Source organism: Atta cephalotes (assembly GCF_000143395.1).
Source record: "Atta cephalotes unplaced genomic scaffold scaffold00019, whole genome shotgun sequence".
Classification (NCBI taxonomy): Eukaryota; Metazoa; Arthropoda; class Insecta; order Hymenoptera; family Formicidae; genus Atta; species Atta cephalotes.
The window spans coordinates 726,517-740,808 of NW_012130083.1; the positions used below are offsets into that span (position 1 = coordinate 726,517).

The 14,292-nt window shown below is 37.3% G+C and overlaps 4 protein-coding genes across 5 annotated transcripts in view; 3 read left to right on the forward strand and 1 right to left on the reverse strand.

The window, feature by feature from the left end:
• Positions 1-6,629, forward strand: part of LOC105619145 (NACHT and WD repeat domain-containing protein 1) — an 11,231-nt gene extending 4,602 nt beyond the window's left edge. The window contains exons 4-15 of the mRNA XM_012200674.1: positions 130-272; positions 369-529; positions 1,244-1,648; positions 2,005-2,762; positions 2,868-3,404; positions 3,492-3,732; positions 3,851-4,509; positions 4,623-4,929; positions 5,031-5,256; positions 5,415-6,127; positions 6,241-6,510; positions 6,616-6,629. Coding sequence (XP_012056064.1) covers positions 130-272; positions 369-529; positions 1,244-1,648; positions 2,005-2,762; positions 2,868-3,404; positions 3,492-3,732; positions 3,851-4,509; positions 4,623-4,929; positions 5,031-5,256; positions 5,415-6,127; positions 6,241-6,510; positions 6,616-6,629 — 4,434 coding nt within the window. The remainder of the gene's footprint in view (positions 1-129; positions 273-368; positions 530-1,243; positions 1,649-2,004; positions 2,763-2,867; positions 3,405-3,491; positions 3,733-3,850; positions 4,510-4,622; positions 4,930-5,030; positions 5,257-5,414; positions 6,128-6,240; positions 6,511-6,615) is intronic.
• Positions 6,630-6,781: 152 nt separating this feature from the next.
• Positions 6,782-9,482, reverse strand: LOC105618955 (bifunctional 3'-phosphoadenosine 5'-phosphosulfate synthase-like). 2 transcript variants are annotated; one of them, XM_012200486.1, is made up of 7 exons: positions 9,432-9,482; positions 9,163-9,339; positions 8,456-9,091; positions 7,962-8,396; positions 7,566-7,769; positions 7,163-7,445; positions 6,782-6,997 (listed from the first exon to the last, which is right to left on the reverse strand). In XM_012200486.1, exons 1-7 carry the CDS (start codon positions 9,480-9,482, stop codon positions 6,888-6,890), a joined length of 1,896 nt encoding a protein of 631 aa, XP_012055876.1. In that variant the 3' UTR covers positions 6,782-6,887. The 2 variants fall into 2 exon arrangements, with proteins under 2 accessions (XP_012055876.1, XP_012055875.1); XM_012200485.1 differs by having other exon boundaries at positions 9,163-9,360.
• Positions 9,483-11,283: 1,801 nt separating this feature from the next.
• Positions 11,284-12,756, forward strand: LOC105619146 (uncharacterized protein MAL13P1.304-like). The gene is made up of 2 exons (XM_012200675.1): positions 11,284-11,388; positions 11,932-12,756. Exons 1-2 carry the CDS (start codon positions 11,284-11,286, stop codon positions 12,754-12,756), a joined length of 930 nt encoding a protein of 309 aa, XP_012056065.1.
• Positions 12,757-13,947: 1,191 nt separating this feature from the next.
• LOC105618954 (FACT complex subunit Ssrp1) overlaps positions 13,948-14,292 on the forward strand; it is a 4,752-nt gene continuing 4,407 nt past the window's right edge. Inside the window, exon 1 of the mRNA XM_012200484.1 lies at positions 13,948-13,998. Within this exon, the coding sequence (XP_012055874.1) occupies positions 13,948-13,998 (51 nt within the window). The remainder of the gene's footprint in view (positions 13,999-14,292) is intronic.

A 14,292-nucleotide genomic window follows, 5' to 3' on the forward strand; every position in this document is an offset into this window, starting at 1 on the left:
ACACACACACACACACACACACACACACACACACACACACACACACACACACACACACACACACACACACTTCCATATATACTTGAGATGCAGAGGAATGACTCGTTTCTCATTTGTTATCCTTTTCAGCTGTTAACGGGAACAAATTACACCGTAGGGTGGGTGCCAACGGAATTGAAAGAAGCTACCTACCGAATGCTTCTCGCGCACTGCGCCCTTCTTAAAGATCATTACGAGCACAATGGACACTCTTATGCTTTGAATGCAAATAGGTAACGCCGATGTCTAGAATTTCTCCTAATTTTCTCCTTTCCTCATCCCCTATTCGTTTTTTTTTTTTGGAATCATCATAAGTTACATGTAAACAGCGTGCAAACTGCTCAACGGGAATGGCAAAAGGATCGAGAGCCAAAGTTGCGCCAGGCATTAAAAACTGCTGTGGAACGGGCGATTGTGGAGCATCCGGAGAACCAGGACTTGAAATACATTTTAAAGAGCACGGCGGAACGACAACTGGAACACGGCCTAAGTAAGTAGCAAAGTTTTGCCGATACATATGATCTATCACCTGAACCGCTGGTATTCTCTGACATATCATTCCCTGTATGAACACATCATGTTATTACAAGATCGTAAATAAATAACCGAATACGTCGATCGCCACTCTGCCGCTGTCAATATTTGATCAGCTCTCGTGCGATGGCACGCCGATGGTATACGTATTTCACGATGAAAATTGTAGACTTATCGGAGCTTTCTCTTCCAAAAATAGGAGAACCTGACCTTCTAGGTCAAGTATCGTCGTGTACCGTTTAAATTATTCTCCGTGAACGTACAACGACTATTCGCGAAGGAAAGTCACATACTCACTGCGTTTCATATTATATATTATAAGAGGCTTTTACATAGAGGCTGGAAATTGAACCACTTTGTACCACGTTTCGTGCGCTAATTCGTTTTCCAGCCTGAAAATTTAATTGGTGCTCGAGTTATTTTTAGTTGCTCCCGTTGACTAGGATTTATCATAAATTTATAAATGCACGCGCGCGCATATCGCATATAGTAATTAAAATTTTGGAATGAAAAACATTATTTGTCTTTAAATTTTCTCAGATGTAATAAAAGCGTTTTAAAACAAGCTTCAAAGATCTTTTCATGCTATGCAGACGTAAGTGCAGCGAGATATATGTAAGGAGCAATAATAATTCATCCGATGGTATATCATTGGAATCATTCTTATCAGATCTAGATCAGCAGAGCTTGGGGATAATGGCTGTGATTCGCGAATGGACGAGTGACGATGCGCCAAGGTGTACGGCTGCCACCGAAGGGCTCAAGAATCGCATCCAGACTACCTTGCCCCAGGAAAACGTCCTGCGTTTTGACGTGGAGTACCGTAACGGCGGTATCGATTCCGACTGCGAAGCTCACGATGAATATCTTGCGAAATTTCGAGAACTGATATTGGATAGGCTTCAGCAGCTGGTGAACGCGTCTGTTGAAGCTGATCCGGAAATTAAAAGTCGCAAGAAAATGGTTCAGGAGGTCTACGCTGAGAGCATGGCGCATTTTGCTCTTCTTCGAGAATTGCCATTGGCCGACGAGGACAACGAAGCCGTGGAGCGAGTTAAACGACTTATCCTTGCAGGTATTCTTTTTCACAGGATATAACAGCGTAAACATATGTTATACAATTAAGATCGTATATAAATTTATCAAAGATAGTAACATGTTTCAATTGTAAATATTGCTTATATTGAAGCAATCGTTCTTGACAATCACATGTGAATTTTAAGACAATGACTGCATTCAGCAGCTTTACAATTGTTGTAAAATTTTTGTAATATAATTGGTGTTGCCCTTAATTTCTTATTGGATCTAAATGTAAACCAATCATATTAAAGAATTATATAATAATTATAAAGCTACTTTTTGTCTGCTGAACGCCAATACAATTTAACTATAGTATAAGTATAATTGAAATATAACATGACTAATCTCCAGGCAAGGAGCATAAGCACGGACCGATTCTAATCTATGGGCCCAAATCCTCTGGGAAATCCTCTATCCTTGCACGCGTCTATCAGGATTCACCTGACTGGCTTTCGATGTCGACGCTTCGCGTCGTCCGACTATGTACTTCGACACCTCGATCCGCCTACAGCCTGGAACTCCTCCGCATTCTCTGCCAGCATGTTGGCTTTCTTTGCGGAGATAACGATGGTAATTTACCGCGCGACGCTTCCTTCGACCCACTCTACCTCAACAATTGGTTCAGTCTCATCATACGCCGCTTAGAGGAACATCCCCTTCCGGACCAATTAATTATTCTCCTCGACGATCTTCATCGCTTTCATCCACTCGAATGCGATATCGTCGCTGCCTTGTCCTGGTTACCGCTCACTCTTCCTCCGGGTGTTCACTTTGTTGTCACTTCCGCGCTTCCGCCCGAGGGAATGCGCCTCACGCCGCTTCAAAAGGATCGTCTACGTAGCCCTGATATTCTCGTCGATCTATCCGGGCATGTATGCACGACACTAAGCATCGACGCGGTTCTCCAACGCTTAGAGGATCTCATTGGACTCGATGCAGCTAATCGGATTGTCTCGATTCTCGCTTGCACCGAGTATGGCTTGTCGGAGACAGAAATATTGGAATTAATTATGCCTACTGGAGGAGAAGGACCTTTGCTCTTAGAGGAGAGTCAATTTAATTTTGCAACCTGGTGCTTGATCAGGAGGACATTCGCACCGTGGCTGAAAGTAAGAATATTAGATTCAACATATAAATAGCTTGTTTAAAGACGATTTTTATTCACAGTCATAAACTGTATTATTAAATTTTTATTTTACTAAATATTATTTTAGGTACGAGTGATGAGCGGTCGATTAATGTTTTCCTGGCGTAGCCAATGTCGTGAAGCCGCTCTCAGAAAGTATCTCTCCAATCAAGACGTTTCTCGCGGTTATCACGCGGAGTTGGCCAGTCTTTTCTTTTCCGAGGAAGCCGATGATAATTCCGACAAATCGCTGGAGAATCCATCTTCTTCGCCACCTATCAAGGAAACACCGTTTCAAAGTGCGCCGCAAACGCAAATTGTCACATACACACTTCGACATGTTGAAGAAGCATGGCTACATCTTCTGCGAGCTTCTGACGTCGACAAATTGAAGAAACTCGCCGTTTGCGCATTCGATTTTCTTCTTGCGAGTGCTCAGATGATCTCCGTGAGCTATCTACGATGTGTCCTCGAACATGCCAGACGATATCTCCTTGAACGCGATTTGGAACTCGTATATTACGCGGTGAGAAAATCCAGCGATGTTCTTACCAGAGATCCACTTCAGCTTGCTGCGCAGCTTATCTGTTGGTTAAGGCCGGTTGCCGAGGACGGAGGTGACCTCGTGAGTTCTTTTTATTTTTTATTCTAACAAGAACTTGTATTACTATTAACTTGTAAATAAAAAAAGACTTATTCATCTCTTCATCAGGTCAGCAGAATGGTTATGGCGGCAATGGCTTGGTGCGACGGTTACACCGCGCCTTTACTCGTGCCCTTGAACGGATGGCTACAACCGCCTCTGCCACTGCAGATCCGAGCGATTACTTGTCCTCAGGGAGTTAAGTTAATCGAAGCGGCACCATCTGGTCAACACGTAGTCGTTGTACCACCGCAGGGAGATGCTCAATTATGGCATGTGATGTCTGGTCAGCTTGTTCATACATTCAAAGGTAACGAGAAAAGTATAATTTAGCGAATTGACACAGAATATTGGCAATATCATTTTTTCTCGGAAGTTTTTCAAATATGTTTATATTAATTATGAATGAATCTTTTTTTGCATACCAGGACATTCCAGTCCAATTTCATGTTTAGCCGTTACCCATCAATCACAGTATCTGCTAACCGGTTCCGAAGATACTTCTATTATCGTTTGGGACATGAAAGATCTTGTAATGAAACGCCGGATCTGCGAGCATATCGCACCGGTTCTCACTTTAACTCCGGCACTCAACAATTCGGTTATCGTGAGCGGTGGCGAGGATTCCAGAATTATTGCTACGAGCTTGCTCACTGGCGAAGTCCTGATGAAGGTTGATCATCACCGAGGTCCTGTCACCACTATTCGAGTGGATTCCGCTGGAGAAGTCTTGGTTTCTGGTTCAGTCGATGGAACTGTGTGTCTTTGGTCTTTGGAAAGCTTTAGTCTTCTCAACAGTATTACTCTTCCTTCTCCAGTGATCATGCTAGACGTGTCTGCAGATTCAGTTTTTCTTCTAGCCGCTTGCGAAGATCAGAAGCTCTATCTAAGATCCTTGGCAACCGGCACGGAAATCCATACACTTAGAGGACATCAAGGACCAGTTAAGAGTCTCTGTCTAGCAAAAGATTGTAGAAGGGCTATCGCTGGCGGTGTCGAAGGCAGAGTATCCGTATTTGATATGCATAGTGGAAAGTTGATCAGGACTTTGCCTGCTAATCCATCAGCAACAGTTACTTCGGTCAAGGTAATTAAATGCAAAATATCATAGTTCTTATTATTTTTCTCATTTATTTTAATTGAATACGTTCTCACATGTCTGTTTAAATCATACTATATTTCCACTTTTATCTTTTGCAGGTAACTGAGAAAGATGATTTTCTAATAACTGGTGGAGGAGGTCGCGTGACTTACTGGAGCTTTCGTGGTGAAGAACCACCACCAAAACCACAAAAATCTGGAAAACAGGATACCTTGCAACCCCATACTGCACCGATATCTTGCTTGGACATCTCCAGGGATGGCGCTATGGCGGTTACTGGTGGTGTCGATTCTTTAGTCAATTTATGGCAGCTCAATACTCACGAATTATTATCCACTCTAGAAGGACATATCGCTAGCATTACTTGTATCGCATTTTCCGCATCAGAACTCTTTGTCGCATCTGGTACAGACTTAGAAAATTATTTTTCTTTACCAATTAATATCTTTTTGCTATTAACGTATCTGAATCAAGTGGAGACATAAAAATATGCGTAAATTCTTTAGGATCCGAAGATAAGACGGTACGTGTGTGGGGTTTAACTCTAGGACTTGTCGTGGCTACGTTCAGGCATCAGGCACCAGTAACTGCTGTTACTGCTATGCTAGATGGAAGAAGAGTGGTCAGTTCAGACCGTGCTGGCTCTATTAGAGTCTGGGCAGCAGATACCGGTACATTGATTCAATCTGTTTGCGGACCTGGAAGATGTTTCGCTGTTGCGTCCGATATGAGGTAAGAGAACTAGATTTATATATAAATTTCTCTATGCAAAATATTCTTTTGTCCGGTTCTTCTACTCATACTTCTTGTATTTCTATCTTTAAACTTTGACCGCTATTTTAAGACCCATTAGATTAACATCTCTCAGCTGGACCATTTCATCATTCCAGATACGCGGTTTGCGGATCTGGTGACAATCAGGTGCGCATAATCAGTCTGGGTGCCGGTCCCGAGGAGAAGCATCAGGTATCGCATTCACAGGATATTACATGTCTGGTAGCAACGCCAGATTCTCAGTATCTGATTACTGGTTCCCGCGATATGAGTCTGAAAGTGTGGCAATTGGCCGGCGGTAAACTTTCTCAGGTGTTGGTCGGTCATACTGATCATGTGACTTGCGTAGCAGTCGCGGTGCTCGACAAATCTATAGTGGTATCCGGCTCCAGGGACGCTAATTTAATCGTCTGGGATATTAACACTGGTGCCGATTTGCATACTCTCGTGGGTCATTTGGGTTACGTGATCTGCGTGCGTCTCTCCGGCGACGGTACTTTGGCCGTTTCTGGAAGCGAAGACAAGAGCCTCATCGTTTGGGATACTAAAAAGGGCACTCCTCTCAGTTCCATTATGCTACACGTACCGGTTTTAGGAGTCGAAATGTCTACCGATTGCTCCAGGATGGCAGTACATTTACTGGAGCATAAATGCATGCCTATTTTATGTCTGCATAATACTCCCGCGCAATACGTGAAATTGCCGCCGTACGTGGCCCCGCGGGACTTGAGACCACCAGGACCAAAACGACCCGCCAAAAGATTACTGAAGAAAGAGGTGTCTTTAGATACTTACACTTGGCAGCGAAAGTACGGACATCTTACGTCAGGTTATCATTTTTATATATTTCTAATATCATTTAGAGATTGTCATCGATGTTTTAAGCATATTCAAAGCAAAAATAAGAATTTAGTTTGATCTTCTTTGCATTTATCTTCATAGGTATTATAGTTTCAAGTATCGAGGAACGATTGAAACGTCGCTTTAGCGTGAGCGCATCGATGGAAGAAATCAGTCAAGCAGGTTTAGCCGGTTCTCAATCTGGCCTAGGTCCTGAACAAGCTGCTTTAGCACAATCTCAACATTTTGATCAACTAGAGGCACTTTGGAACAAACAGTCACCGCCGCCAAGACCACGTGGCCTAGTACGGACATTAACGAAACAAAGTTCGCTTCAAGCTAGCCGAATATCCGACTCTGAAGAAGAAGAAGGTAAAACTTATTATCTAATTTATTTAAGCAAACACTTATATTTTTTATGATAAGGCGTATAAAGATAATGTTAAGTTATATATAGTGAGATATTTATCATTGCAGATATACCGGATTAAATGACAAAATATTTTCTATCGACAACCTTTGGTTGATTGTCGAATATATTTAAGTTACAAAATGTCCTTCCGTGTCATTCGATGCAATAAATAAAGATATACCAGAGGTAATAGACTAGAAAAAAAATGTACAATTTGTTCTATTATTTTTGCATTCCAATTTACCTCTATTTTATTTTATTATCTGCCCATTATATTAATTCAATATTTTATACAATATTAACATCAGTTATAAATTATATCATACATAAATATTATTTATTGATTCGCTTCTTGACTATGTGCAGTTTGGTAATATTTTGCGATAATTCTCCATGCTTTCGGTGCCATAAAATCTTTAGGAGGATCTTCATCATTTTTTGCCAAATCTAATGTAAAAAGAAACACAAAAAATAAAAATATCTTTATAAATCTTGTGGAGATATACATGCGTATATAGCCACAAATAAAAATAATATAAAATTATAATATAAATTAATATAAAATAATATAAATTAATAAATAAAAAAAATTATGATAGAATAAAAACTTACTGCGCATTTTGGTACCGGAAATAAAAATGAAGTCTTGCTGTCGTTCAGTTTCGAAGAAAGACATTTTTTTCGTTTTGGTGTCGTAAGCAACTACTCTAAAAGGGATAATTTTGAGATTTTGTAAACCTGGCGCCATTGAAAGAATGCGTGCACCATGAGTGGCATCGTAAAGATTGCCATCTGGTGTGATGGATTTATCAGGATGAGGAATACCAGCAGGATCTCGTCCGACAATGTAGAAATTTGCTCCTGCGATCATACGAGCTTTGGCATGCCATTGCACCTAAAAAATGTAAATCATGATAAAGTGGCTAAACATTTTTTTTAAATTGACCATTAACAATCTTTACATATTTCACATTTGTACGTTATATATTGTTACGTTAGAAAGAAATTTACTGACCTCTGTAGGACCGGCATAACACATAGGACTAGGAAAGATAGCGAGAATAGTATCCTTATGCAAGACGTTTTCCTCGAGGATAACCTGGTGTTGCCGTATCCTGATTGGTAGAGGAACATCATCATCTTTAGTCCACCCACCCAAAGGATGAAGAAGAAGAATTGGTTTCTTGAAGCCGTATTCTTCGAGACGTCGCCTAGTATCCTGAAATACAAGGAGATGCAATAGAAATAACGAATGCGTATTGCCGTTTCCCTAACAGCACAGACCTTCACGGGACGTCCTGAGGACGTCCATATGTCCTTTGAACATCCTAAGAATGTTCCAGGATGTATCTTGGATAAAGTGTGCTATTATAGTTATAAAGTTTTGTTATTTCATGAAGTAAGTATCAACCTGCATAAGCAACGCGTGTCCATTGTGTATTGGATTTCGTAATTGGAAAGCAAAAACCGCATCGGCGCCAATCTCTCGACACTTAGTCCTGATCTCGTTAGGCGTCAGCCTATAATGATCCAGCCCGTCATTCCATCTAATTCTTTCGAGCACTTCCAAATCTCCGCCGACCAACCAGTCACCAGAGTCTTGGATTAATCTGACATAAGGGTGCCTGCGATTATTTGTGCCGAATTGACGGCAACAACGTTCTTCCTTGCGGTGGAAGTAAAATTCCGGATTGCGTAAGACGGCAAGATCTTTGTCCTGATATCTAAGTATGAGCGCGATCGCATCGAAACAGCGCTCTTTGTCGGAAGTACTCACGGCAAGAACGATAGGAATCGATTGGTTGATCGAAATGCCGTTTTCATACAGACAGTTAAAATGTTGCACCTATTAAAAATAACAATGTTTTTGCATTTGATACATGGATACATTAAACTTAAACTTACTTGAAGATATTCGTTTTCCCTCATAAATCCTTTCAAAGGCGCCGCCCATCCTTCAGCGAGAACTTGTAACCATTGCACATCTAATTTTCCGATTTCCACAATTGGAAGAGTCTTAATTTCCTTTCGGATATCATCCAATCTATCCTCTTCCACGAATAATTCTAGACAGGATTGCTTAAGTTCGCATATCTTTGGTATAATTTGTTTGCTTTGGAGAAAATTGATGACGATATCGGTGGATTGTTGAACGGTCGTGTTCTCCGTGTTGACGGTGAGATCAGGTTCGATAGGTACATCATAATTTTGATCGATACCGGTGAAACCCTTAATGATACCCTGACGTGCTTTCTTGTAGAGGCCTTTAACATCACGGGCCTCGCAGATCTGGAGGGATGCGTCAATGAATATCTCGAAGAAAGGCAGATTGGCATTCTCGTGAATTTTGCGTGCCATTTCTCGATCCTCCGCGAACGGCGAGACGAAGCTGCAGAGGGCAATGATTCCGGAGTCTGCGAAGAGCCTCGCGACTTCAGCAACGCGACGAACATTCTCCTCGCGATCCTCTTTGCTGAAGCCGAGATTACAATTCAAACCGGTGCGCAAGTTGTCACCATCCAAACTGTACGCGGGAATTCCCTGCTCCATAAATAACATCGAATAAAATACCGTGAAAGTGGATCAACAAGTTATGAGCGATTACGCTGTACCTGAGAAACGAGATATTCTTCAAGTTGAAAAGAGATGGAAGTCTTTCCGGCACCAGAAAGTCCCGTCATCCAAATTGTACATCCACGAAATCCTCGAACGGAGCCGATCGCTTGTCCCCGTTTCGTTCTAGACACATGATGTGCTTGAGACAACACGTTGGTAGCTATCGCCTGCGCCTGCGATGAGAAATATATTTTCTATCAGCGTTCTCATTAACGTTACACTCCACAGACTTTTTTCTATATGTATTAATTTTATTATATCTCACTTCTTTCGGACAATTCGAAATCTCTAGTATCCGTCGTTCAAAGATTCCCATTTTTCTAAAAACTCTTTTTATTTCTGTGTTTATTTAATATTTAATAATACGCGCTTAATAATTACGTAATAATTTGTAATGATTATTTTTAATTTATTATTTTTATATAATTGTCGTTAATTATTAGGATTATTGGGAGACACAATATATATCTGAATCCTACGACAGACGATAGAAAACTGAAAACTGTTCTCGGTGTATGAAATGTAAGATGCTGTTAAAAGTGAAAGTTTGAAGAAAGTCACTTTCATCGATATTCTGATCAACAAGTCCAGGAACACTTTTAAAAGGTTGCTGTCGTGCAAAGGCACATAACTGCATTATATTCTACATATATTAAACTTATTAAATAATATAATTTTTGTATTTCAAACTAATCTAACTCAAAGTTTATCTTATCTTATCAAAAATAAATTAAATAGAGTTATCGTTTTTTTATAATGAAATACGTTTCTGTAATAACATGTAATAACATGTGAAGAAATGTAATTCATAATATAATTGTTTACAGCATTGTTTACAATAAAAAAATAAATAAAAAAAATGAAATATATAAATTTTTTTATAAAAGATTTCTGACAGCTGATAAGATTCATATTTAAAATACACATTCGAATAGAAAAAATTTTAATCCATTCTCATTTATTGGGGCAATATTGCACTTGCAATAACATTGCAGAGATTTTGCAGCAATATTGCTGCAAATTTTGTGTATTGTATCTAGTGATTATTTTTTTGTAATGTACTTTAAAAAATTAATCTCTCAGCAAACGAGAATGGATTAAAATGGATTGAAATTTTTTCGAATGTGTATTTTAAATAGCGAATACTTTTTTTGGGATTTAATTGGATTCAATTGGATTCAATTAGATTCAATTGGATGCAATTGGATTGAAAAACTGCATTTCCTATTCAAAATTTTGAATTGAACAGTATTCACAATGCACAGAAAAAGCTAATATTATTTTTAGATTGAAAGGCATAGAGATATTCTTATAAATGAATAAAAGTGTATTCAGGATTGAAAAGCCTTCATTTTAATATTCGTGAATCAATATTTCTGAAAATCTGAATCCATTTCAATTCATTTCAATTCATTCTTATTTACTAGGCTGGCATTCGAACAGTTATTCATGGAATTTAACAGATATTCTGACGAAAATGAAAAATTGGATCAAGCGTATTATTTACGAATCGTATTGAATCAATCAATAATTAATGACATCAAATTGATATTATTTTGATTTTCTTTTTCTGTTTGGGAATAATATTAAAAATAAGGGAGGGTCAGGGCCCCTCATAAAATTACATATTTAATAGAAATATATGTGATTATTTAAAAATATAATAATCTCAGCATTTGGAACTATCAATTTTTTCCTTTTATTTTTTGAAAATTTTTGTTTATTACAATATGATAAACTCGTAAACTTCAAGTCTCGAACTTCATTACCGATGACTCGAATTATCTCTCGAGTAAGGTTTCATTCTTCGCTAAAGAAGTGATTTTAATTTTCTTGTACTATTTTCTTCAACAGACATGCCGGCAATTCATAGGCATTCATAAGTTCTGATCATTTAGTGCCTAAAAGACATGTGTTGACGAGAACTGCATATAATTAAGCGTCGTAACGCTTAATTATCCGAGGTATTTTATTAATCACGCATAATTAGTCACAGAACATACGTTTTTATCTTGTCAATAATCGCGGAGTTTTTGTGCGCGAAACTGCCGAATGTTATGTGCTCCACCGAGCATGTGCTCGCTTTATTTTGAAATAAATTACGATCATATTACAGAATGGAGAAACTCTGTCCAGTGTGTGAAAAGAATGGTATTAAGAAAAAGATCAAGGCATTTCAGATTAATCTGGAAGAAGCAGTGTGGTCCTGTGAGGCGGAAGAAGTAAACAATTTCTTCTGTTCCTTTTCTGTTTATTTTCTTAAAACCTAGAATATTTTCCAGTAAAAAACGCAGATGACATAATATAACATAGTGATTACAGTCTTGTTGTTCTTGTTTGTTAATGTTAAGCAAAGAATGCATTCCGAGTAATGCATGAAACGCATTATGCATCATTTGTTTCTTATTGTCATTTAATAATAAAGAAAGATAAAATGACATTATGTACTTCACGCGTACATTCGGAACGCATTCAAAGATGAGATGATCCTTGTGTTGTACCATGTCTCTTGCTGGAAAATACCACTAACCTACAATGTGTTCTTTGCTTCCTGTTTCTTGCTTTTTGTCTTTTACTTTTTCCCTCTTTGTGATCATTTTATCATGTTTCTTGTCTCTTTTAATATTCATCAAATTTTATATCAGACGACAAAAAGTGAAGAAACAGGATAAGAGGTAAAAAGTAAGAAACAGGAAGCAAAAAACATAACTGTAGAGCTTGTATAGGCTTTACATCTGTGCCCACAATTTTGTTTTGTATTTTAGTGCAGCTGGCCGATTGGTTACGAGGAATTGACATTCTTCCCTAGAGCAGCTTCCTTCTACAACTGGGAGGAACCAAGTTTTGCTAAAGAGGACATTCCTGTACCAATGGAATTTACGCTTTATACACCACCTGTAACTCCTGGAAGCGAACTTACCAAAGAATTGACCGAGATAACAAGTGCTGAATATTCATCATGTCCTACAATGGAAGATAAAATTGAAACAGTGCCTGAATGTGAATTCATTACCTCAACAAAGGAATCTACTGATTTTAATAAATCATCACTATTTGAACCATTTGAATTAGTAGACGTTAACTCTAAAGAAAGTAAAAATATGAGTAAACAGATTGTAGATGTTAGGACACTGCCCAAGATCGTTAACATCAAAAAGACTAATATTAATCTTAAGATTTTTTCTAATATTGATAACAATTGTGATAATAGAAAACTGCAGGAACGTAATTATTCGTTCATGAATACAAATGTAGTGGATACTTTCAAGAATCTCGATATATCTAATAAGTGTACAGAGTTTGGTTTAAGTCAGCAGTACAATACCACAAACGAACAGAATGAAAACGGTAAATTGCAATTGGAGGCAACAGTGAATGAGGTAAAAACAGATATTGGCACAGAGACATTATCAAAAGCTAAGAACACGTTAATCGACCTAGATACTACAATTAATTTAGATACAACAAATCAGTCTACAGAAAGTATTTCGAACAACGATATAGACACACTATTGGAAGATATTCTTAACAATGAAAACAATTTACCTATAGCTTTAAATGATGATTGGTTAAATATGTTGGTGAGCTGATGACAGTAACTTACATTTATTATTATTATTTAATAGTTTGTATTGAACAAAGACTGAAAGCTGTGGCGAAGGAGATCAGATTGTAAGTTATAACTGATTTTTATGAAATGTGATAATAGAATGACATTTAATCGTAATGAAGTTATTGTAAGAAATTATCGTAAGAAATAATAAACAATCATAAAAGAAATTAAAAATGACATTTTGTTGTTTTATTATTACATTTACTCATCATCCTTTTAACAATGTAGTAATTAATCTGCTTATATGATAGAAGAAATTATGAACATTTACGGAAGTTATTTGACCTTTGGTAAATGAAAGAAAATCAGTCAAATGGTGAATAAAATTTTAGAATTTAAAAAACTCGAATCTTTAATTATAAAAAATGATTGCATATATTCACTTTACTAAGGTCCATTTTTACCAATGTAGATTAACTTTAATCTTGGTTCAAATTTACTCTTTACCTTTTTGTAATTTTTAAAATTTGAAAAAAAGAAACAACAAGTTAAAGCAAGATTAACGTTAATTTTCATAAAAATGAAAAAAACGATTTCTACTAGTAGTCGTTTTATTTTAAGCAATTAAGTATCCTAATCTGAAAACATTTTATTTATAATAAACTTAAAATTTATTATTTCCTCTCTTAAATCTTATCTCTTAGGCCTGATTGTTCCATCTTAATCGCTTTCAAAACTGTGAGGTAAATCTGGTAATTCGCGCATATGATTGGATAATCTTGTTATTTACTTAACAGGTAAAATTTATCAAAAGGTGAAACTTTTTTTCTTATCTCTTTAATCTTCTGTCTTTGAACTTGGCAGTTAATTCGGTCATATAAAGCTGCATTTTCATACTGACACTCGACGCTTGATTCGAGTGTCATAACAGATCATGTGATCAAAATTGACGAATACCAAGCATCAATTTTAATCTTTATTAGCAGCCAATCGCATATCAATTGGCAGCGTGTTTTGTTTTGTGCTGCTCTATCCGCCATTTTTCCTGTAAAGTTTATGGGTTTACCGGCCTTTACCTTTTTACCGCGTTTTATCTACTGTAATTTCGTCGGTAATAACACATGTCCTATTTATTTTTACGTACTTGTTCGGAAAATTGTTTATGCAATCTTCTAAAACAACATTCTTATTAAACTAATCGAATAAGGATCTTGGGTACTTATTCAGGATGGATTTCCTTGAATATCCGGACATCTTCGCCGAGGTTAAGGGCGCAATGGTAAGAATTCTGCTTTCAAAACAGTTAAACATTATCATATAATTGATTCTTCATGAGTTAAACACTTTTCACTTATCTGTTTTGAGCTCAACATAATGGCGATCTATTTCCTAATTACATGAAATTTGGCAATATTTAATCAGTTCTGTTTTTAGCTTTACTAAAGATACACAAATGATTGATTTTACATTTTCTTTGTAAGGAAAAAAATAATAATATGAGCTAATTAAGAAGGAAAATTAACAATATATATATATATATATATATATATATATATATATATATATATATATA

Bases quoted from the DNA above. Each gene is read 5' to 3' on its own strand.
- LOC105618955 (XM_012200485.1), bottom strand. From the start codon at position 9,482: ATGGGAATCTTTGAACGACGGATACTAGAGATTTCGAATTGTCCGAAA. The intron at 7,770-7,961 runs GTTGATACTTAC...CTTGTATTTCAG, and splicing joins GACACGCGTTGCTTATGCAG to GATACTAGGCGACGTCTCGA. The intron at 7,446-7,565 runs GTCAGTAAATTT...TACATTTTTTAG, and splicing joins GTTATGCCGGTCCTACAGAG to GTGCAATGGCATGCCAAAGC.
- LOC105619146 (XM_012200675.1), top strand. From the start codon at position 11,284: ATGGAGAAACTCTGTCCAGTGTGTGAAAAGAATGGTATTAAGAAAAAG. The intron at 11,389-11,931 runs GTAAACAATTTC...TTTGTATTTTAG, and splicing joins GGTCCTGTGAGGCGGAAGAA to TGCAGCTGGCCGATTGGTTA.